The sequence below is a fragment of the Antechinus flavipes genome, chromosome 2 (genome assembly GCF_016432865.1).
Source record: "Antechinus flavipes isolate AdamAnt ecotype Samford, QLD, Australia chromosome 2, AdamAnt_v2, whole genome shotgun sequence".
Classification (NCBI taxonomy): Eukaryota; Metazoa; Chordata; class Mammalia; order Dasyuromorphia; family Dasyuridae; genus Antechinus; species Antechinus flavipes.
Genome location: NC_067399.1, coordinates 10,471,163 through 10,496,474, shown reverse-complemented (window position 1 = coordinate 10,496,474; position 25,312 = coordinate 10,471,163). Strand labels below are relative to the sequence as shown.

Sequence of the window (25,312 nt, the reverse complement as noted above, 5' to 3'; positions counted from 1 at the left end):
CTCCTTGGAGGCTGGAACAAAGGAAGAGAGAATGGGGGAAGACATAGAACTGATCTGAGATGTGGAATAGGGGAGAAGAGCGCTTCACCAAAGTTGACCATTAGGATTGGGACAACTGACTATGTAGGAAAGTGTCCGAAACTCAGCCAAATGGCTGAGTTAATGCTGGCAAAAAGGACTTAGAGAAGTTGCTGGAGAACTAGGATTTCATGTCCCCTCTGAGCCTAGGAAGTATATTAGCCACTGTCATTGCTCTAGAGTTCTCTCTGCTTTTGAGCTCTCTTCAGCAGAATGAAGAGGGGGAGCCCCCTATGGGGGCAGAGGTGGGGAGGTGGGAGACCCAGTATTCCTCTCCTGACTCCCTCAGTGCTTCTTCCTGGGCTGTGGATGGAATTTCAACAGAACTACATTGATCCCCAAATCCTGACCTCTGCAAAGATGCTGTCAAACACTATCACTCCCATATAAATCCCACACAACATTTCCCCGGGACACGGGAGAGACAAGTTAGCATGGTGAAAGTGAGCGTGCTGAACCCGATATCACAAGGATGTGGGTTCAAATAGTGCCCGTGGGTCCAACCACCCAGGTAACAAGAAGCCAAACTCTGACCCTCCGCTTATTTATGAATGGGGAGAATAATATCTATATTGTTCAAAAATATTAATTAAATGTCTACTAAGTACGGAGCATATACCAGGTTTTGGGACAAAAGGACAAAAAACAACACAATCCCTGCCCTGAAGCAGCTGATCACTCACCCAGCTCCAAGTGCCACTGGCTTAAACATGATGCTCAGTCTCCCAACTTTGTTCCTTGCATATGATGCTCAGTTTTCCAACTTTGTTCCTTACACATAATGCTCAATCTCCCAACTTTGTTCCTTGCATATGATGCTCAATCTCCCAACTTTGTTCCTTGCATATGATGCTCAGTCTCCCAATTTTGTTCCTTGCATATGATGCTCAGTCTCCCAATTTTGTTCCTTACACATGATGCTCAATCTCCCAACTTTGTTCCTTACACATGATGCTCAATCTCCCAACTTTGTTCCTTACACATGATATTCAGTCTTCCAACTTTGTGTTTTTCTACATGCTAGGAAGGCTCTACCCATCCCTTCTACTTCTGGCTTCCTTCAAGATTCAGTTCAAATCTCACTTTCTACAAGAAATGTTGTCTTCTCTCCTCCCTCACTGCTTTATATATATAGATCTATATCTATCTATCAATGTAGACATATAACTAGCTCTAATTTGTACATAATTATTTGTCTGTTGTCTCCCCGTCAGCAAGTGAGCTCCTTGAAGGCAAGGGGAATGTTATTGTTTTTTATGTTTTACCCCCAGCACGTGGCACAGTGGCTGGCATACAGTGGTAGTTAATAAATGCTTATTAATGAGGATGATGGAATAATCCCAATAATCTTGCATTTATCTAGCCCTTTCTAAATTTGCAGAGAACTTTACAAATATTTTATTTTCACAACAACCTTGAAAGATAAGTGTTATTATTATTGTATGAATCCTCCTTATAGCATCACTTAGCCTTTGCTTGAACACTTCTGGGATGGGTAACTCTACTCCATAGTGGGCAGTTCATCATCAATCACTGGATGCCCAATTGATCAGTAGATAGCATCCATCACTAGAAAAGCGGCAGTTTTGTGGCACAGTGAATAGAATGCTGTGCCTGGAGTTAGGAAGCCCTGAATTCAAATCTGACCTTAGACTCTTACTAGCTGGGTAACCCTGAGTTTCTTTATCTGTATAACGAGTTGGAGAAGGAAATGGCATTCTAGTATCTTTGTCAAGGAAACGCCATATGGAGTTACAAAGCCTCAGACATGAATGAAATGACTGAATGGCAACAAAACCACTAGAAATGTCTTTCAAAAAATATTGTTCTAAACTCTTCCTTTCTGAAATTTTCTCCCATGGATATTATTTTCTGCTTTCAGGCAAAGCAGAACAGCTCTAATCTCTCTTTCATAAGATAAATCTTCAAATATTTGAACATAATTATAATGTTATGATTACTATATACATACACATTATTATATATTATTATTCTATCCCTGATATTATACTGTATGTAATATATTCTTTATGTTATATCCATTATAATATCCCCATTCTTCTCTCGGATAAATGGTCCCAGTTTCTCCAGCTGATCTTTATACTTGCTATATAAACTGGATTTTTAAAGTTTGAGTGTTGTCTGTTAAAGAAATCAAGAAGCTGGCTTTTGCAAGCCAGGAACGTGTTCCCTAGTTCCTGGAACCTCTGAACTGACCAGCACTGGCCAAAACTCAATCTTCTGCTCTTAACTGGTACAAGAGAGAATTTAGCTAATGTTGAGACAGAGGGTAAGTGGAGTCGCAAGCCACGATCCCAGGATTTAGAATAAGAAGGCACTTTTGTGACTATTTAGCTCTATCCTGTGATTTTCTTATAGGTGGTAACTTAGGTCAGATAATTTAAGGACAATGAAACAGGAAGTGAAGTGAGTTGAGATCTATCCTGAGATACTTATTAGCTTCGTGACCCACTTAACCCTGGCTGCCTAATTTCCTCATCTAAAAAATGAGTTGGAGAAGCAAATGGCAAATTGATATTTTTGCCAAGAAAATTCCAAATGAATTCACATAGTTGGATATGATTGAAACAACTGAATAACCATCATCACCATGATCTATTGGATGGAACACCAGCTGTGTATTCGGGAAGACTTCTACCTTCTACCAATTCTATCCATCTTAGCTTCAAGAATCACCCAAGTACCACTGACACCATGAAGTCCTCTCTGTCTATTCTGATACAACACTTCTCTCTCCCTACTGTGATCCCCTGGCAATCTATAGCATACAATTTAACTTAATTTGCATATGATCTTGAGAAATAGTGTGACCTCATGGATAGAGAACTGATCCCAGAGTCAATAGGATCTGTGCTCCTATGCTGTCTCTGATATATATGTCACCTGATCCTCTCTCATCTTCTTCAGGAGAGTGATCTCACCATCATTCCCACTGTCTCTTTAAATATCAAGCTCTCCTTCTCTATTGGTTCCTTCTTCAATGCCTACAAACATGTCCAAGATTCCCTCATTCTGGAAAAAAATTCTCCCTAGCTCCTACCAGACCTACTATTGTTTTTTCTATTCTCTCTCTCTCTCTCTCTCTCTCTCTCTCTCTCTCTCTCTCTTCCCTTTCCTCTCTGTTTCTGTCTCTCTTCCTGATTTTTTTCCTTCCTAAGTATCTGATTTTCATTCTCATTTTTTGGTTGGAAATTCATCCAGGTTATGCTTCTTACCTGTGAGTGTCTGCCAAAACTCTAATCTGGGCCCTTTCTCTTCCCTCTTCTGTCTATACCATCCCATACTGTGATCACATCAGCTCTCATAGGGTAAGTTACCACCTCTGTGTAGATTATTCCCAGACCTATATGTACAGCCCTAACCTCTCTCCTGAATTCTAGTCTTATAGCAATTGCCATCTGCCTATAGGAATCTCAAATCAGATGTCCAGTAAACTGTAATGTTCAGGCTAGTTTTCTGGAGGAGGCAGGAGAGCCACCAGGAGGAGGGTCAAAAACCGGAATGTCTCGTTTCCAGTCCTTTCAGCCCTTAAATACCCTTTTACAATTACATCATTACAGCACACTGATTATATGTGAACTAGAGAACCATGACATCACTATGCTAAGTATTAAGTATATGTGAACTAGAGAACCATCATCTCATCAATTCCACTGAGTGAACACCTTGTTGTAAGTATCCTTGTTTCAAGTATACTTCTCCAAAGTTCCAGCTCTTTACAGTACATCTCTGAAATCACTATGTCCAAAGAAGAACTCATTATCTTTACTCTTCACCCCAACTCTCTCCTCTTTCCAACTTCCCCATCCCCTCATTCTCCCAGGCTCAATAGCTCATTTCAGCCTCACAACAGTTCTGGAAGGGAGATATTATCATCCCCATTTCATAGTTAGAAGAAAACAAAAGCCAAGGGACTTGCCCAATTTGGTGTCCCTGACTCTAGGACCAGTGCTCTAACCACTGCACCACCAGGATCAAAGAAGCAGAGTCACGTAACAAGTATGGCATTGATAATGAGAGTGGAGGATACCAATATGATGGTGGAAGACACCTTCTCCAAACCAGTGGTGGACTGATACCCTGTCTGCTCACTAGATGGAATCCAGGAAGCTCATAATATAGCTCAGAGCGCATGATTCCTTTGGCTTCTGAACTGATATCCATTCAATTCAATTCAGCAAATACTCAGTTCAGCGTTAGGGGTTCTGAGGAAACCCAAGGTTCAAATGAGACAGACTCTTCCCCCATGGAGGTCAAGAGTGAAACAAGGGGATAAGATGCAAATTCAGATCACTGTGATATATACAAAGACTTGATAGCATCCACCCAGGGACATCCTATTTTAATAATGGCTTGATCTTTGTCCACCCCACTTCATAAAGGAATAGCATCAGCCCATAATCCATAGGGCACATTTTTAATGACCAAGAGTTTTATGCAGCGTCAATGAGGGCTGCCTGAAATAACCAGCTATAAGGGACTCTATGGCCTTCCTATTCTGGGCACGGTGACTCTCAGCCTAGGTGTGCAGATAACACTCAGCCTAGGTCAGGGGAACTGGGACTAGGACCATCAGGCTACTTCTGGGTTCTTTCACACAGAATTTCCAGCCAAGAGTTTCTCATCAGGGAATTATTACTCAGCAGGCAATTAGAGAGGTATTCTGTAGCTTCACTTTGTGGTCATCCAATACCAGACTAAGGGAGATAATCATGGCTGCCTTGACCTTCACTGCCTTCAAAGTTTGTGTCCCGGCATTCAAGACTCTCTGATGCCCACCCCAGCCTATTTCTCCTCCATTTCTCTTGCGATTCCTTTCTGCTGACCTTTTCCCCTTAGCCAAAATAGTCTATTCACTGTTGTTTAGGTAAAACCTCCTCTTTCTTTCCCCCAAGTCCTTATTCACATTGGCTGAGATGCCCTTATACTTTTTCTCATTTACAGGATCCTAGGTCAAAAAATAAGTCAGAAAATGAAGAAATTTTAAAGATTCCCAATTCTTAAATTTTATAGCTAAAGAAGTAAAGGCCAGAGAGCAAATCGCTCATCCAACAGCTGTGGGATTTAAACTCAGGGTCTTCTAATTTCAAATGTAGCACTCATTTCACCATGCTATAATATAACCATCTCCCAATAGTACTCATTTTTCAAAGTCTGGTTCAAGTGCCACATCTTCCATAAAGTTCATTTCTGATCAAACATGGAATGCTCTCCCTTTCTCCCTGGAGAAATGGATTATCGTCATCATTTAACTACATGCTGCCTTATAACAGTATTTGATAACAGTATCTCATTTCCAGAGGGAAAAAATCATGGTGGATGGGAGAATTTGTCAACTCGAAACCTAAAAGAAATAATCCCAGAACATTTAGAGAGGAAACTTGGAAGGAATACAATAACCCAAGATGGAGTATTTCTTTTTGGAGTTAACTTTTTATATATCTTAGAAGGAAAGGCAGAGTCAGAGAAAAGGTAAAAATCCCTATCAAATTAAAATAAAGGATAAAAGTGAGAACAAGCTTCAAATAACAACAATAAGTCCAACCTGACCTATTAAAAAATTATAGGTGCTACAAAGTGGAAATGGATAAAGAAAAGGACATTAACATAGTCTTTCATGATCTGCTACTCAAGTTTAACTGATGTAAAGGCATTATCATAATAGGAGAATAAAACCCTGCTCATCCAGCAGATGTTTGAAATGTTCCAAGTAGAAAGACTTGACTGTAAGGGGAAATACCAGGTTAGACTATAAACTCCTTTGAAAAATATTACAAAGAATGCTGGAAGATTGTGAGCAGTATCTCATTTCCAGAGGGAAAAAATCATGGTGGATGGGAGAATTAGTCAACTCGAAACCTTTCTAAAAGAAATAATCCCAGAACATTTAGAGAGGAAACTTGGAAGGAATACAATAACCCAAGATGGAGTATTTCTGTGCCAGAATTTGTATAGAGAGCTTTTCTCTTTGAATAGCATTGACTATTTGGACTCCGCTTTCAGTTGCCCTAGGTAATCAAATGAAAAAGACACTAGAGAAGATAAAGTTGAGAAGAGCAGTTGTACTTGACCAGGATGTGTAGAAGAAACCATGCCGTGTGTGTTAGTTTTGAAAATATGGAGGGATTCATTCTCAGAATATCTTAAAGACAGGAAGATTAGTAGCAATCACAGATGGCATCATCATCAACAATGAGCACTTGCGAGGACTCCAACAATTTCTGACTCATATATCTATTTTCTCATCTCAAGAATATTTTTATATTTTTATAAACATCTAAGAAGGAAAGAATAAGCACTTATTAAGCACCTCGTAGGTGCCAGGCACTGAGTTAAACATTTTACAAATATTACCTCAGCTGATCCTCACAACCACAGAGAACAGATGCTATTATCCCCATTTTACCATTGAGAAAAGTGAGGCAGACAGAGGTTAAGTGACTTGTACAGAGTCACATAATTGGATTGGGGTCATATTTGACCTCAGGCACAGTGCTCTATCCAATGCATCCCCTAGCTATTTGAGAATCTACACAATATCAAGAATATTCTTAATGAAACTGTGAAAAAGGAAGAGGCGGGCTTTGCATTGGATTATTGTGAAGCAGATGGCATTTTCAGAGCCACACAGTTGACTAATAGATACAGAGAATACTACAGAATAATAGAGTACAGAATAGATGTATAGAATCTCACTTCCTTTTATTGTTCATTTATTTTAAAAAATGACTCAATAGATTAAAAAAAAATCTTAAAGACTCTCCATTCCTGTTGTTATTCAGGAATTTCACTTGGGTCTACCAGGATTTTTTGTGGGTAGAAATACTGGAGTGGTTTTCCTTCTCCTTTAGCTCATTTCACAGATGAGGAAATTGAAGCAAATAGGGTTAAGTGATGTGTTCAGGATCACACAACTTGTAAGTGTCTGAGGCTGAATTTAAACTCATAAAAACTAGTCTTCCTGATTTCAAGTCCAGTGCTCCATCCATTCCATAAGAAATTTCTTTCTCTCTTTCTCTCCCTCTCTCTCACACAAAGAATACTTAATATTTTTTGATGGATGCAATCTTTTGAACTTTTGTTCAGCAATCAATGGAGTATTGGTACTGAGAGGCACTGAAAAAAGAAAATGTTTGTTTGCCAAAAAGTCCAAATTGATTTTCCCTCTGAAATCTGTCAGAGACCTTTTCTCTTCTCTATTCCTCCTGCCAGCACCCTGGCACACATCCTCCTCATCCCCCACAGGGACTGCTCCTCTAAGTTCCCACAAGCCTTACTGGTTTCCTTTTTCACTCCACTACATTCTGTCCTTCACCCCAGCATTAACCAGCTTAATCTTCCTTATTCAATTCAACAACAAGCCTTTATTAACTGCCTCAGTGCCTGGCAATGTTTTAACTGCTGGGAGATTAAATACAAGAAAAACAGTACCTGTCCTCAAGAAGCTTATGTTCTACTGAGAAATCACAGAAACAGGTATAAGGAAACATGAAACCAATGCAAAAATATTAATTTGGAGATAAGCAAAGACCTTGCCAACTGGGGCCATAAGGAAAGGCCTCATGTAGCAGGGAGAATGAATAGACTTGGAGATAGTGAAGAATTCCAGAAGAAACAGGGAGAGCTTTCCAGGGATGTGCCCAAAAGCTGCAGAGGATTGTCTTCTATGGGCAATGAGCAGGACAGTCACTAGAGTTTGGTTGGCTGGATCACTGGGGTCACTCAAATAGAAACCGGGCCACTAAAGTGTGTAAGGATCCCTGAGAGCTGCACGTTGGTTTAGAAAATCACATGGGAACATTGCCTGGGTTTTATTGTATTCTAATTGTTTTGTTGATACTTTACAATGGGATTTTCATTTGGTTCAGACCATGACTATGGGACCTAGTCTAGAGCAATGGGTATTTAAAAGAGAACAAGAGAACGAGGGCTACAAATTCTAGAATGAGAACTTTGAGGGAATCAGGGAAGGACCTTGATGAGGACAATGATTTGGGCAGATCTCTGCTTTAGGACCATCAGTTGTGTAAAGTAAAAGAGGGGGGAAAGAAGAGTCAAGTGTCTTGGAGATCTTCCTGAAATTCATAAAATCCTATATGAGACTTGGAAGGGTCCCTGGGGGTCATCGGACTCATCGCATCATTTTACAGATGAGGAAACTGAGATCCAAAGAGCTTGCTTAGGGTCCAACTCTAGCACTTGAAGTGGGATTGAACCCTGGTATTCCTGATTTTACATCCTCCACTCCATTATACTTCTAACCCTGAGATTTCCCCAGATCTGTGAACGCATCGTATCTTCTACTAGCGTTTGTTAAGGCAGGGAAGATATCTCATTTAAACTTCATCCAAGATGTTGGGGGGGGGGATCCTCACAGATGGACAGCTATCTGTCTACCGAGGGGATACCCACTTCCTCTGTGGCTAACCCTTCAGGTGAAATCATTAATGCCTCAGGAGCCACTTTTACCATCCACGTGTGTCCAAGAGACAGAGTTAATAAAAATCGATCGTATTAACTGCCTGACCTCATGGCATTGACCAAGTTAGAAATGGCATCTGTGTACACAGCTCCCTTTGTGTGAGCAGAGAAGAGCCTCAGCTGAGCTCAAAAAGCCATTTAAATCCCTCTTGGCGGAAGAGTGACTCCTTCTCCAGAGGAGCGAAGCTCCCCCCAGACTAATAACCCCTTGCAAAATGTGGCCCAGGGAAAAATTCCTCACGGATTTTGGATTTTCACTTTGTTTGTTAATCTCATAATTCAATAAAGCAAACACTCCTTGTGGCCATTTTAATACTTTTATTAAATGTTTTTCTTCCCTCCCTGAGGTTTGGGAATAGTAGGGCACATTAACTCTTTGGCTGTCTAACCCAGAAGGGATATGGGACTCACTGGGAATGTCCCCTTCCTGCATGGGGAGGCCTTCCCCAACCTGCTTTATTTGCTCTACCACCAAACAGTGTTGGTTCTTACATGTGGTTACTCTCAAGATCTGATTTCCTTGAGAAAATCCTGCTGGTCTTTCTTTAGTTAACTTAAATTCACTGAATCTCAGAGCAGGCGCTCCACCATCATCTTTTACTTGGACTAGCTTTATATTCTCCCGTTTATTTGTCTCTTTAGGAGTTCCTACCAACTTCCCCATCAAATGGTCCCTTGGAGTTTTCTTGAAAACCTCCAGGGAAGGAGAGATGATCACCTCTTGGAGCCATCTTGGACATTTCTAATGGTTAGAAGGTTAAGCCCAAACTGGGGCAATTGTTATAGTTTTACGTGTCTAGGGTCCTCATTTGTCTACCTCCCTCCCTTTAGTTTGCAGGTTACATCCCTTAGGATCACTATCTCAAAGTCAAGGTGCAGTTTACGTTTATCCTCCTCAAACTAAACCTTATAAACACCCACCAGTGACTCTGGCCAGGCAGAGAACATAATAAGTTTAAAGCAAAGACATTTACTCTCTATAATAGAATATACAATAGAGTATAGAATATTCAGTATGTGTATATTATACACAAAAGAGCACAGTAAGAACAGTATCACTGAAACACCTCTCCCATAAACCCGAGGCACACCTGGGATACAAATGCATATCCTCAATGAGAAGAATGGAGATAATTGGGAATATATGTGTCCAAGGCAATTTATGAGCTTAGAAGGCACTCTCCTCACCCCTCTTCCTCTTCCCCTTAATGGCATGGGGATGCCCTTGCAATGCTCCTTGGGAGATGTAGTGTTTGTTGGCAAGTACTCGGATGGACTGCCCTGGGCCTGCTTCTAAGTACAGTAGGTTGCACTAGTCTTTGGCCATGGTCGCCATCAGTCCTGGCTCTGAGCTCTGCCAAAATCTTGACCTCAGATTTTCAGAGAGAATTATAACCTGTATTCTAGATCCATCTAGAACTGGGCCCTGCCATCTTTAGGGATTCCCTTCTTGGAGAAAATGGCTGGTGAATCCCTTCCAATTCTCAAATTTGGCGATTCCCAAGCAGCATTCCCAGTGAGTCAAAGTAACTTGAAACTTGACTAAACCATTGGATGGGTTTTTGCTGCCAGCAGGTTATTACTGATGAGGGAGGAAAAGAAATACCCTTTCCCCCCTCTTCCTCTTTCTAAAGAGACACAAAGAAATCCTTATGAGCCGGGGTCTTCTTCATGGCTGACTTTCTTCTGGACAACAGAGGACTATTTTATTTAATCTTCAGCTGCTTTCATCCAATGGTCAATACTCTAGTACAAATAGCATGTGTTCCACTAAAAACTTTTTTTTTTAAATAGAGGCAATTGGGATTAAGTGACTCGCCCAGGGTCACACAGCCAGGAAGTGTTAAGCGTCTGAGACCAGATTTGAACTCAGGTCCTCCTGACTTCTACTGTACTACCTAGCTACCGCCCACTAAAAACTTTTAAAGTGTAAATGGACTACTCCAAGTGTAGAAGAGAAAGAGAAGGGCACTTCCTATGTGCCAGGCACTGTGTTAACAAGTTCTCACACTTGATCCTCACAATAACCCTGAGATAGGTATGATTATTATTCCCACTTTCTAATTGAAGAAACTGAAGCACAAGGTCACCCAGATAGTATCTAAAGTCAGATTTTGAACTCAGGTCTTTCTGACTCAGTGTCCAGTGCTCTATCCACTGCACCACTATTTAGAAAACGTTTTAGTCTGTTACATCTCTAGCTCCATCTATAATCTCATTAATGTAAAGGCAGGTTCAGAGGCTCAGCTGGGCTGTGCTTTCCTTTCTGATATATATATCTAAAGGTGAGAGGCAAAGTTATTAAAAATGTAAATTAATTAAATTAAATTAAAATTAAAAATGGCTTCCTTATGTAATAATGATGATAATGGGCATTTTTACGTAGTGCTTTAAGGTTTGCAAAGCCCTCAGATGAAGCTGGCAACAACCCAAAGTGCTATAGTTACTATTGTTCTCATTGTAGGGATGAGGAAACTGAGGCACTTAAGAGCTCAGGTGACTTGCCTAAAATTCCTCAACTGCCCTCAGATATTGAGAGCTTGAATATACCTTCCTGAAGCCTTTCTTTTGGTTGGGATGGAGAAGAAGCAGTCAGGGGTCTTATGAAGCGGCCCAGGGGGCTAAGAGGTCAGTACTTTTGCCAGTTAGGGTCATAAGTGAGCCTGGGATCCAGGGCATCCAGGTTCAACGGCTAGCTGTCCATCCACTGTGCCGTGGAGCTTTTCACTAATTAAAGCCTGCCGGTGGCTCGATCTAAGGCTTTTTCAGCTGGTAAGTGACTCTGTTGGCTCACACTGGAACTCCCCCCCAGTTGGATGGTGGGGAATGGAGGATTTTTTATTCCAAACACATCAGGTTCCAAGTTTCTTTGCCCAGAGTTCAGAGGTTGGATCTAAACCTGAGGTCTGTGATTTTGTTTTTTTAGATACTTTGTTAACTGTATTCCACTATAATTGGTTTTCTCCATAATCCTATGGATTTATTTTTATGCAGTGAAGCACAAGATTTCGAGGTGGGGTCCATAGATTTCACCAGCCTGATGGTCCAAGGGCACGAGAAAAAGGGAAGAGTCCTGCCTTTGGGCTTCGGCTCCCTTGAAACAATAAACATTCTCTAGTCTTGGAATACTTTCCTTCCTCACCTTTGGCCTCCTTTGAGCTCCGGCTCAAGCTCCATTTTCTACTAATCCCTTGGACTGCTCGTACCTTCCCACATAAGATTACCTTTGTATGTGTCTTGTACCTGCTTATGTTTACCCACGTTACCTCCCTTGATATTATGTAAGCAGTAAATAAATGCTCATCGACAGACTGACAGAAGAAAGTAACATATGAGGTAGATGAAAGATGGGTAGGAGCTAAGGAAAGATAGGGGGGACATTCCAGGCCCAGGAAGTGTGTGAGCAAAGACCCAGAGCGGGGAAAATAGCAGGGTATAGTTGGGGCATTAGTAGTCCCGTCTCCAAGAGGCAATATCCTTGAGTTAGCTGGAAGGTGGGAGGAGAGAAATAGGAACCGAAATATATGCCGGCTCTCTTCCTTCTGTGCCCTTCCACTTACCCTCATCCAGATCCTCAAACTAATACAGTGTCTTTTTGACTTAACTATGCTGAGACTCCAGAATTTGCCCTTTTCCTTTAACTCCCTCCTCATTCCAAGCCACAATCAGATTTGTATTCCTAAGTACAGATCTTGCCAGTCTTTCCCTCTTTTCTTAGTCTTCTCCTCTCAGACAACAAAGGAAAAGATAGTGGAAGTTCACACTCCTTGGCCGGCATTCAGGGCTCTGCAGACTACTCTCTCATACCACTCTATGTCTCCTGCCAAATGGCTCTCTTAAGTATGTCTTGGATCATCTTGTCTCTGTGTCCCTCCTCAGGTGGCTCCGTGTAGCATGGAGGACTCCTTCCTCCCACTTAGCTGCTGAAATTTAACCTGTGCTTTAAGGTTGAATTTCTTCTATGGAGTTGATGTTGCCCAATCCTCCTTCACATCTCCTATAATCCTTTGTCACTCTCCTGGGTGTTGTCCTTTGTGGTAGCGTACACTGGGGATTCCCCTACTCTCTTATCTCTAGGTTCCTAGAACACCTCCACCTCCTGATTCTCTCCCTCACTTATCTGACTGCTTCTTCTCACTCTCCTTTGCTATATTTTCATCCAGGTCATGTGCAGCAACTCTGAGTGTCCCAAGGCTCCGTCTTATGCTCTATTCTCTTCTTCCTTCTTTCTGTCTCCCCTGGAAATCTCACCAGCTTCCAGAGATTCAACTAATTTCTCTATGCAGATAATTCCCAGATCCACATATCAAGCTCTAGTCTTTGTCAGGTAGGCATTTATTGAGATTTTCTATTTGGCAAAGACTTGTACTAAATGCTCTCCCCTAAGTTCTGGTTTTGTCTCACCAACCGCATCCTGGATATCTTGAACCAGACCCTTGTACATATCAAACTCAATAGGTCCAAAATAGAATGCACTAACATTGCCATTAACTTCTGCTCTCCTTCTAACTTCCCTGTTATTCTTCCAGGCACCATCTTCTAACCTCACTTCCTCTTCTCCCTCCTTTTCCTCCCCCTTTTATTCTCCCTCTTCCTCCTCCTCCTCTTCTTTCTCTTCCTCCTCCTTCTCCTCCTCTTCCTCCTCCTCCAGGCTCACCACCTTGATGTCATCCTCTGCCATCCCTACTCTCATCAATCCTATGTAGTGGGTCTCTTCTTGGTTCCCAGCATCTCTGCTATATCCCTCTTCTCTTCACTCACAATCTCACCACTCTAGTTCGGGTCCTTATCTCCTTTCCCCTCAGCTAATGAGTCACTTAATTGGTTTTCCTGCCTCAAATCTCCCCCTGCTCTCCTTCCTCCATTTAGCTGCCAAAGCAGTCTTCTTCAAGTGCCCCTGTCTTCCCATCCAATAAACTCCGGGAGTTCCCCATTGTCCCCAAGGTCTCCAAGTCTTCAGTTTGACTTTTAAAGCCCGGCACAACCTGCCCCGCCCCTATCCTTGCAGTATTCTTACACCTTACCCCCCTTTCCAGCCCCTCCCCTAGTACCCTGGACAGCTACTTTGGTTTCCTGCCCCTTGCCTGGGATGGTGCATTTCCCATCTCTTTGGCTTTGTGTCCCTCCGTGCCTGGAATGCTCTTCATCCTCCCTTATGCTTCTTACTTTTCCTGGCTGTCTCCAAGTCTCAGATCCTTCTATAGGAGATCCTCCTCAGCCCTTACTTGCTGATCCATCTCCTCACCATATTACCTTGTATTTAATCTGTGTGTACACGACTGCTCTCTTGCCTGATAGACTGTAAACTTCCTGACAGCAGAGGGAGGTTCATTTTGTCTTTGTGTCTCTAGCATCACATTTGCCATATAGCAGGTGGGAATGGAATAAGTATTTATTAAGCACCTGCTGTATGCTAGCCACTTAATCTCTTTTTCAACATTATCATGTTTAATCCTTGCATCAACCCTGTGAAATTGGTGATATTATTATCCCTATTTTATAGTTGAGAAAACTGAGGCAGACAGAAATTAAGAGGTCACACTGCTAATAAATGCCTGAGGTTAAATTTGAACTCAGGACTCCAGACCTAGTGTGCGCACTGTGGCCCACTAGTGACCTCTAGTAAACACCTTAATAAATATTGGGACCGAACCACTCCTGCTCCCAATCTGGGCTCCACATTGTGGAGGGCCCTCTATCACACACTTGCTGTTTCCTGGTGTTTCTAAATCTCGTATTATTTAATCTTGTATTGTTACTTCATTATTTCTCTGAAATCTGCTTCCCAGTAACTTTCACCCACTGTTCTTCCTTCTGTTCTCTGGGGGCTTCTTTCGCACAAAAACCTTTGAACTAGATGAAGACAGCCTCAGTGTCTCCTTCCAGCGTCCTTGTCACCAGTCTAAACATCCCTAGTTCTTTCCACGTGGCCTCCTTGTGCCATGCTCTTCAGCTGCCTCAACATACTGGTCAACATCTGGCCTGTCAGTGTTTTGTTTTGTTTTGTTTTCAATCAGGACATCACGAGCCCAGAACTCCAAGGCAGCTTGGAGTTTCCTTATTCAGACACTACCCCTCTAAGGATGGAGGCTAGGATCCCACTAACTTTTACAGCCATAATACAAGTTTCAAGGCTGTGCTTGTGGTCTACTAACACTCTAAGATCATTTTTATCTGAATCACTGCTCAAATATCTCTGTACTTAGAACAGGGAGGATGATAGATTGGCTGTGGGATGCAGAGTCAGAGAGAACCTAATCCAGCCCACTCCTTTTATAGATGAGAAAGCTGGAAACGTGAAGTCCCAATCGTTAGTGGGTCGTTAGTATCCGAGGCAGAATGAACCTCAGTCCCCTGCCTCTGTAGCCACCTTCTTCTCTGCCCCCTTGGATAGAGGGTCTGCCTGGTTCCAGGAGCAGGACTCTACATTTATCCGTACTTAATTTTGTCTCTTTCCAGATTTGTCCCAGACTTTCACTTCTGTCTCCCTCTGTGTTTCTCTCCTCTCTGACACTCACACATGTCCACTCTGTGCATTAGAGCTGAGGAAACATGTCACATATGAGATGGTGGGAGTCTTCCAGAGCTCCGGGAATGCCCGCCCCCCCACCTCCACATCTGTGCAACTGCAGCTGATTTCGCTTGTGTCTGACCTAAGTATTCTCTTTGACAATGTCCAGACCGTTCTCCAAGTTCTAAAAAACCAAACTGAACCCAAAAAATCCCTGTAATTCCCCCTGGTGGGACTCAAGGACTCATCTTATCCCCCCTCACATATTTCTAGAGAAAAGCCATTAGCTTCACTGCCCCACCTCCTCACCTCCCCCTCACTTCTCTAACCCTTACTTGGGAACCTGCCAATGGAGAAAAAATAGCTCTCTCCATGGTTACCAGATGAAGTGGCTATGGCACTGTGCTTTAAGTTGTTTAGGTTTAGAGTCTGGAAGACATGAATTCAAATCCTACATTAGGCACTTATTAGCAGTGTGACCCTGACTGACACTTCTTTTTTTCCAACTGGAAATCACTTCTGTTGCCTCAGTTTCTTTATCTGTAAAATGGGGTTAATATTGGCACCTAGCTCCTGGTTTTATTGTGAGGACACCATGAGATCATATTTTTAAGGTGCTTGTAAATCTTAAAAGTTCTATATAAAATGTTAGTGATTATTCTTCCCTTTTCTCCACTCACACAATCACCATCTTACTTCCATCCTTCACTACCTCCCCCTAGAGTACTTGGGTAGACTCCTTCCAGATCTCCCTGACTCTACACTATCCCCTTCCCCTCTGTCTTCCATACAGCTGCCAACAGTCATTCAAAGACCTAGGGCATCCCATCACTCCCCTGCTCAAGAGTCTTTCATGACTTCCTATTGCCCCTAACATAAGATGCAAACCTTGCAGCTTGAGATTTCCAGTACAGAGCGCCAGCTGGCCCTTCCAGAATTATTTCACACTATACTTTTCAGTCAAACTGGCATCCTGCTGTTCCCTGACCTGGGGCTTCCATCACCTTGTACACTTTTCCTCCACAGGTCCGGGATGCATTTCCTCTTCTCTTCCCTTCAGAAGCTTGGAATCCTAATATCCTCCAAGACTCCACTCAGGAGCCACTGGCAGCCAAAGACCCTTCTAGGTCCCTCTAAGACAGAGATCCCTTTTGTTTCTGCCTTTGTAATATGGCCATCTCCTGGCTCATTCTCTCGAACATTTGCTGCTGTGTCTAAAGCATCTCTATCAATGACTATGTCATTTATCATCTACTTACATGTATATGTACACCTTGATATTTCTAGATCTCTATGTATGTGTATACTCCTAGCTCTTTCTATCTGTATTTGTTAAATTCAAAGTTGCCCTCTAGAGCCAAGGACAAATCTTTTCCTTTCTAGATGAGCCAGAAATCTATCCCTTTCTTGATTGGTCAAATGCTACTGGACAGAGATTTTTTTCTAGAATCCTCAAGTCTTGATCCTCTGACTGCTGCTCATAAAGCATCTCCTTATGGACTAAGCCACTTGCCCTAATAAGGGGTTCTCGCTTGAATCTGGATTCCCTAACTCTGGGGGTTACTCTTAGGGAGTTAATTATAATACCTGGAGGATTTGTCCATCTACTCGTCTATCCGTGAACCTAGGTAGAACCCAGCTAGCCTAAGGAGTTCCTAAAATCTGGTGCTATGACCATTAATAATCCTTCGCCTAATATATCATAAACATTAATGTTGATAATTCATTTGGAACCCTTCAGCCTCTTGGGGGCCCTGTTCTAGATAGAGGCAGAGGACTGTTTACACTGGTATTAAGTAACAGAATCAGGAATGACTCCAAGTTCTCTTCCCATTAATGAGCTTACAGAAGAGTGCTGGTGGTAGTAACCGAGATATAAGGAACTGCAAGAGATGCTTGAAGGAAGAAGGCAGCATTATAGCAGCTCCAAAGAGTCAATGATGTCTTCATCCCGTAATGTTTCCTTCAGTTGGGGATATGAGGGACAAATTCATGAAGTAGGAAACTCTTAAAGGATGGGAAAAGCAAGGGATCATGTAAAGAAAGCATTCTAAGGAGGGACAACTGAAGCAAAACTGTACAACAGCAATTGGTCCAGAATGAGGGGTCTTCCTCTGGGATCTGGGATCTTAGCTTTTTAACAAGTATTTTGAAAAATACATTTTAATAGAATTAGTTTCCTTTGTAATCTTTTATAGTTTTATTTTATGAATTTAAAACTATGATTCTGGGAAGAGAGATTGAACAGACTGCCAAAAGCTTCCACGATATAAAGCAAAATAAGAACCCTTGGTCTAGAATAACAGAGATCTTAAATTGGAAGGGACCTTCGAACACGGTGTAACAAATTTAGGGCTAAGAAGGGAAGTTGGAGGAATTGAACTGTGGCCTCTCATTTTACTGAGTAGGAAGCTGAGACCCATATCAAACAAGTGAGTTATCCGGAACTTCACAGACAGTTAAGTGTCTGAAGCAGGATGGGAAATAAGGTAGTTCTGACCCAAATCCAACACTCCATGTACTGACATTAGTTGCCTAAAATGAGAAATGTCTGTACTATCTATATAAGAGTTTGGGGCTGATAGAATGGGAAGAGCTCTTGGAACCTAGAACATTGGCCCTACACAGTTATCTAGGCTTTAACTTCCCGGTGAAAGATTCACTGGGGCCTGATCGGAGAAGATCCTGAACTCCAGACAAAAATGAGGCATTGAATGGTTTTACAAAGACAGTGAGATCCTCTCTGGTGGAGAGAAGGGATGGAAAGATTGTAAAGGGCAGGATTTAGTCCTACAACAAGATGTTAGCTCAGTAGAATTAGGATAATGATTCTCTAGTACTTAGTATAGTTCTACAAGTTGACACCTTTTCTACAAGATTGACATCTAAGATGATGCACTTGTAATAAGAGTATATAAGAGCTAAGAGATCTGGGAGGGGAGACAGACTTCAAGATAGAGACCACCCTGGTGGCTCTCCTTGCCTCCTACATTCCTTCACTGAAACCAAGACCCATTCCAGAAGGCCTCCAGAAAGCTAGAGTTCTAGAGCTGGCAGTTGGGAGAACCAAGAAGGGACTCTCACAGAAGGAAGTGCTCGAGTTGAATCATGAAGAAAATTGAGGTGCCCATGAGGAAGAAGAGCATTTCAAGTACAAGGAAGACAAAGGCTTGGAGGGGGATGAGAGATGCAGAGTGAGATGTCAGTGGAGCTGAACCATGAAATCCAAGGGACAAGAAGCTGGACCATAAGATGCCAGGAGGAGAGTAATGAATGGGTAATTAGGCTGGGACTGTAGTTTGGGACCAAGCTGCCCGAGGGGTGAATCCATAGCCTTAGGGGTAATAGGGAACCCCGGGGGGGGGGGGGCGGCCGTGGTTTGAATAGGGGGCAGACGATGGAAGACTCATCTTCCTGAATTCAAATCTTGCCTCAGACAATCCTGGGCAAGTCAGTCAACCTCGGTTTCCTGATCTGTGAAATGAGTTGGAGAAGGAAATGTTTTCTTTGTCAAGAAGATCCCAAATGGGGTCCCAAAGAGTCATACATAACTGAAACAACAGAACAACAAGAGGCAGACATAAAGACCTTATAATTTATATTAATGGAGGAAAAGTAGAGTATTTTCATTTTAGAAGCTCTGCCTTCTTTCTCCCACTCAATTACCCACTCAATCAGGAAGCCTTGATTAAAGACCTACTATGTGCACTATTTCAGGTCACATTTTAATACCTCCATTACACACTTAAGGTCTGGGAACCCCGTGTATGTTATGTAAGCACTTTACCACCCATGACCTTACCTGCTTTTTTCTACAAAGATGCCCTGAGTTTCCGTAAGTCCCTGCATTTAGGATGGCAATTTTGACTGGCTCTCTGTTTAAATTCACTTAAAAGTGTTTTTAGGTGGAAGACTGACTTTAAATACAGAGTTAAGGCTGGACATATGTGTGCCCTGGGTAAAGCTGGAAGCTGTGGCCCTCCTCTGTTATTTTCCACTGGAAACATTGATGGCAGCAATGTACCTTGTTTTACCAGATAAATCCCTGAGTGACACAGAGTGGAGCCGTTTCCCCTTCCCCTCCAGGAGTAGCAGGTGGAGAAGGGTGGGGGAAAGAAGGGAAGAGAATAAAGGTAGAGTGAGACAAAGGATTAATAAATGGGAAGGTAAGTTCTGCTCAACACATACAGCTTCCTGAAGGTGATCGGAGTCTCCTGAGCAAGGCTCCCACAAGAGGATGAGCTGGAGTATCAAAGAGCATCTTGAAAGAGGACAACCAGGACGTTGGACTCATGGGACCAGGCAGAGGAACAGAGGATGGTTAACCCAGAGAAAAAAGGTTTTGTTGGGGCTGGGCTGGATGGCTGCCTTTAAGATCCAGAATTAGACTGGCTCTGGTTGGCCCAAGACAGTGGTTCTGGAGGCAATGAAATTGTACCGGGGAGAATTCAGACTTTGTGGTAGGAAAACAATTCCTAACAATAAGAGCAATGTAAGAGGGGAATGGGCTTCCCCTCATAGGCGGGCTTCAAGCACAGGTTGGAGGTCCAATCAGCCAACCGACAAACACTTATTAAGCACCTACTCAATACCTGGCACTATGCTAGGTAAGACAAAAGGAACAACTCCTGTCTTCAAGGTGCTTTCATTCAATTAGAGGATTACAATAGATAAGCATCTTCCAAAGTGCCTGAAATCCAAACAAGGTCATTTCGGTGGGGAGGAGGCATGGTAGCCCCTGGGAGGAGGGCTGAAGAGGCTTCATCTCAAAGATGGAGTGTGAGCTGTGACTCAGAGAAAAGGAGGCAAAGAGAGAGGGAATGTTGGCAGAGGAGGTAGCCGGCTTGTGCAAACCCATAGAGACAAGAGGTGGATTGTTGTGGATAAAGAACCGCAAGAAGGCCAGTTGGGCTGGAAAGGAGATGTAGGCAAAAGGAGTGCTCTCGAGTCCAGAGCAGGCAGGAGCTGACTGGGAAGCACTTTAACATGAGGACCTGGTGCTTTATCCTAGAAGTAACGGGGTACACTGGGCAGTGACATAGTCAAGATTTGTGCTGTAGGAAGATTACACATGGAGGATGGATTGGACTGGGGAGAGGTGATGAATGAGAGGTGGGGGGGGAGGGAGGGAGAGAGAGACAGAGAAAGAGAGAGAGAGAGACAGACAGACAGACAGACAGACAGACAGAGAGGGAGAGACCAGAGACAGAGACAAAGAAAAGACAGAAAAGGAGGGAGTGCTCCATTAATGCTTTCCCACTCTATTTTATCCATCTCTATTCTTGGTTGTTTTCTTTCCTAGTTCTACTGGGAGAACATGCCATCTATCTTTCCTTTCATCCACCCACAAGCCTTTACTTTGGGGCCTACTATGCGCTAGCCCTGCGAATAAAGTACAAAAAATAAAACAACTTTGCTTCCAAGAAACCCATTCAAATGGGGGAGAGGATACGTTTTCAGCTGAGTCTATACAGAAGAAATATTAATATACAGAGGGAAAGAGGACACTTGCACTTGGGGGAATGAGGAGAGACTTCCAGCAAAATTGGGGCTCAAGGGTCTTACAGAAGAAGGTTGATTCTGTGGGACAGAGGGGAGGAAGGAGAGCATTTTAGACATGGGACCCAGCTAGTGCTGGGTCATTCACCCAGGAGGTGAATTATTGAGTAGGGAAGTGACACAGTCAGATCTGCACTTAAGGACAATCTTGCAGGTGTGTGTTGTGGGGAACAGATTGGAGTGGAGAGACTCAAGGGAGAAGCTTAATGGGATGGATGAGATGACATGTTCTCTGGACTGCTGACTCATGCCTTGAAGGTCACCTTACTCTCAGACCCGGGGACCCATTCATAAGAAATCTCAATATATATTGAGGGGAGGGCTAATCTATAGCATAAAGTGCCCTAGATCTGTCACTTGCCTTCAGAACTGAGTTCTGAGCTTTATAACCACGAGCTAAGTTTCTCCCTGAGCCTCAGTTTCCTCATCTGTAAGATGGGGAAGTCAGAGAGGGGTTATGAAGCCCATACAGCCAGGACGAGGAGAGACGAGCCCAAGTCTCCCTGGCTTCCAGTCGAGGTCTTTCTACAATCTTATTGTCAGAAAAGAACATGAGTAATCCTTGAGCCCCTCTCCTTGCAGAGTTGCTGTGGAGGGAATGCCTTAAACCATCCTTGAGCTGCCCGTGGCTTCTATCTTGCCCTCTCCTTACCTGGCCGACTCTTTCCACTCCATTTCCTCACCATCATGTTGCAGGGTATCCATTTCTGTGAAGAGGGTCGGTGTAGGAACGCCATCATCCTCCCCCAGGATGTAACGGAGCCGCTCGGCAGCTGGGGCCCCTGGAAAGGGAGAAGAGAGGTAGCTCAGTGAATCTGCTAGGGTCTCTCTGCTGCAGAGAGCATTCTGGGTAGGGGGAATCTGAGGCCATCTGATACTGCCTGGAGCAAGAAGGAGAGAAAGTTGGAGGAGATGAGGCTGTGGGAAAAAAGTTTATCTTACTCAACAGCCCACCTGGACATCACGAAGAGCAGGCTCTTCTGGCTGGGGGCCACTGACACCGGCCCTGAACCCCAGTGCCCAGGTCGGCAGATGCCTGGCCATTGAAGGGCCAGTTGTGTGCCAGAGCCCAAGGCTGACCAAGGTAAGGTAGCATGTCTGAGAGGTGATGGAAAGAATGGAATGAGGGCTTCTGATCTCCCCATGAATCCATCTCATTAATGTATGTTCATGCGTCCGTTGCCCTTTCCTTCCCCGCCATTGTCTTCCCATAGTCTCGTATTTGCCTTTTCTCTGTCCCTCACTATCCCTTCTTCCCATTTTCAACCTTAGATTCTTCATCTCCTGTCTTCCCCTCCACTCCCAAGAATCAATGGTACCTTCAGTCTCTCTTTCTGCTCAAGAGCTGCCCAAATCATCTTTCCAAGACAAATGTCTGACCGAGCCATTCCCCCTGCCTCTAGGAGAAAAGAACTTATCCTGGCATTTAAGGCTCTGGACAGGTTCCAGCCTGCCTTGCAGTCACTTCACATTATTTCCCTTCACCCACAATGTTCTAGCTAAGGAGGTTCTCGTCCTCATTTCCACCTCCTGAAATCTTCATTCAAGGGTCAGCTCAGGCAGGACCCGGCCTAGGAAGCCTTTCTAGGCTGGCTCATTGACTATGATCTCTCCTTCTTAAATTTTCTTACAGCAATTTAATGTCTCCATCATCTCTGTCACTCCCTACGTTGAATTTCCACGAGATCATGGAATTATATATTTAGAAAAGCTTAGAAGTTGTTGAGTTCAGCCCCTTCTTTTCATGGATGAGTCCCGTACTTAGCACATGGTCTGGCACATAGTAGGTGCTTAATTGATGTATATCGATTGATCGCTTAAGGACACAAGTAGTAAGTTGCAGATCTGCGATTTTTTACTCCAATTGAAGGCCCTTTCCCCTACATATGGCACTGGTAGAATATAGGCTCCTATAAGGCAGCGGCTGTTCCGATTTTGAGTTTCCAGTGTCAAACAGAGTAGCTCGCACAATATTAGAATTATTAAAAATCATTGCACAATATTAAAATTAGGTACTTAATAAAACTTATGACTTGACTTCAATTTTGGCTCATTTCTGGCCTTTAAAATAGTGATGGTTAAAATAAAAACTTTAAATTAAAAAAAGAAATAAAATTAAATATTTTCCAAGTAAAAAAAAAAATTAGTGATAGTAGAACTACCAGCAAGTGGGGGATGGGGTATCCATTGGATTATTTCAGAATATCCTTGATGAAGGGACCTCAGAAGTCACCTAAACCAACCTATAATTACCTGAACCGGGACCCCTTCTACTACACCCCATACAAGAGCTCACACCAACCTTTCCTTGAAGACTTCCAGGAAAGACAAACTCGCCACCTCTCCCCCTTTGGAACTCTTCTCATTATTAGAAAATGCTTCCTTACCCTGATCCCAAACTTTCTTCTCTGTCACTGCTGCCCCTCGCTCCTAGTCCTGCTCCCTGAGATAGAACAGAGTCAACCTGATCAACATAGAACAACCTTTCAAATACTAAAAGAGATCAGTGATGTCCACTTCAGCCTTATTCTCTCGGCCTGGTCCCTGTGGCTCCTCTCTGCTCTAATTGATTACGTCCTTGCTAAAACAGTGTCCAGAACCGAGCACACATTGTTGCCAGAACCGAGTGCAGCATCGTAGCCAGAGCCAAGCACACATTGTGGCCAGAATGAAGCGCAACATTATGGCTAGAACCCAGTGCAACATTATGGCCAGAGCTAAGCACAACATTGTGGCCAGAAGTGAGCGCAGCAGTGTGGCCATAACCAAGCACAGCTTTGGGGCCAGGATCTGACGGCGCTGGGGAAGAACAGGCTGATTCTAGTCCCAGAGGAGACCCCTGCATTCCGGTGGGACTGAAGGACTTGGCTGCCCGGAGGAGGGCGGTGAGGATTTCAGTTGGCTCAGGAGCACCAGCAGGGTGAGGGACTTGCAGCCTCACTAGTGATGCCCTCTGTGACCTTGAGCACACCAGGACGGCTGCTGGTATGATTCACGCCGGCCGCTAGGTTAGTGAGCAAGAGAGAGTTTTGTGTCGAGTCTAAGGATTCTTGTGAAGGATTAAAGGGGCCTAGGTGAGGTACCGAGTCAACGGCGAGCTGGGCAGAGGTGGCCGAGGAGGGCAAGTGGCTGTCCTGGCTCTGGGGGGAAGGGACTGGCGGCAGCTCTCTGGGAAGAAGGGGTGGGATGGCCGGAGGTCCCTTCCTGGGCTATTACCTTCTCCCTGGGATATGGGAGCCCCGTAGTCTCCGGGGGCTTTCAACGCAGCGCCCGTCCCTCACCGCCACACACTCGCCGCCATCGCCGCTGACGCGCTGTGGGCCAAGGTCTCTTTCCACCGTTCAGGTTACGACAAATTAAGTTGGGTTTCCCAGCCGATCAACAAGAAGAGGGGGAGAGGGGACGGCCAGGGGGGACAGAGGGAAAGGGGGCGAGCGTCTGTGATTGGAGGGAGAAGGAGCAGGCAGACGCTTCCACTCACCCAGAAGGAGAAAGGCTCAGTGGGAGAAGAAGCCGGCCATAACAGGCGCTACATACCCCCAGAGACATGGCCCGAGCTCTCCGCGGTGGCGGCGGCGGCTGCGGCGGAGGCGGCGGCGGTGGCGGCCGCGGCCCGGGACCTCTGGATGAATTTGCAGAGTCGCTTCATCCTCTCGCTGGCTCCCTGTGCTCCCCAGAAGCCTCACCGCCTTCTCCCCACGGCCATGGTAGGAGAGCCTGGCAGGCTCTGTCCCTGTGACCAGGGCGAAGGCTGCGCTGGCTCTAAGACTCTGGGCGTTCACATTCCTTCCCAGAGCCCTTGGCAGCAGGTGGGCCGGCGGGAGGGCGGCAGGCAGGCTGGGACTGGGTCAGCCAGCTTCGCGCACAAGGCAGGGGGGGAAGGGGATTTTCGAGCCGAGCAGGCTAATCTCCGCTGTTGACGACCAGGGAGGTGTTGAGTGGGGCTTCGGCCATCTCTGCAGGCCGGTAAGCCTCTGGCCCTCTCCGCAACTCCCGAGGCAAACCACCAACACACCGAGCAGGTGGCCAGCGAGGATGTTCCAAGGTGCCTGATGTCCCTTTGGGGATCAGTGACAGACACGAACATCAGGGCCACCGCTATAATCCCACTGGAGATAAATCCAGTCAACGAGCATTTATTTAGCACCTACCGTGTGCCAGAGCCCTCTGCAGAGGAACAAAAACAATGGCTTCCTCGAGTTGCTAACAACAGTCTAGCGGAGGAAACGGCTAAATACAAATAAGCTACATTCAAGTATTAACCTGTAGACGCTTAATAAATCCTGTTAATTGCTTCAATCTCCCAGCACGCCTCCCTCCGCAGGTAGAAGCTTGCTCGCTGCATCAGAAATAGAATCCAAGTTTCTCAATCCTGGTTCTTGGCTCAGGGCACCTTGTGATGGAGCACAAGGCTGCCAGGCCGGCACCTCTCTAGGCAGATTACCTGTCTTCTTGTCCCTGGAGGGAGGGCCTTGAAAATTATGGAATTATTGCTATTCTATTTGAGCAGGAGGAGGCAAAGGCAAGAGGAAGAAACTCCTGGGCCCTGGAGGTTAGAATCTAGTTGGAGAGTCAGCCCCTTCTGGACATTTGCTGGTGTGAAAGGAGGGGATGCATGGGAGAAGTCTCTGAGCAACACATGGCTGGGGCCATATGCGTGGG

At 44.3% G+C, this 25,312-nt stretch overlaps 1 protein-coding gene across 2 annotated transcripts in view; it reads right to left on the bottom strand.

Moving 5' to 3' along the window:
* SLC4A5 (solute carrier family 4 member 5) overlaps positions 1-25,312 on the bottom strand; it is a 102,478-nt gene that overhangs the window by 43,323 nt on the left and 33,843 nt on the right. For both annotated transcript variants that reach the window (XM_051974136.1, XM_051974137.1), the window contains exon 4: positions 21,303-21,432. In XM_051974136.1, coding sequence (XP_051830096.1) covers positions 21,303-21,432 — 130 coding nt within the window. The remainder of the gene's footprint in view (positions 1-21,302; positions 21,433-25,312) is intronic.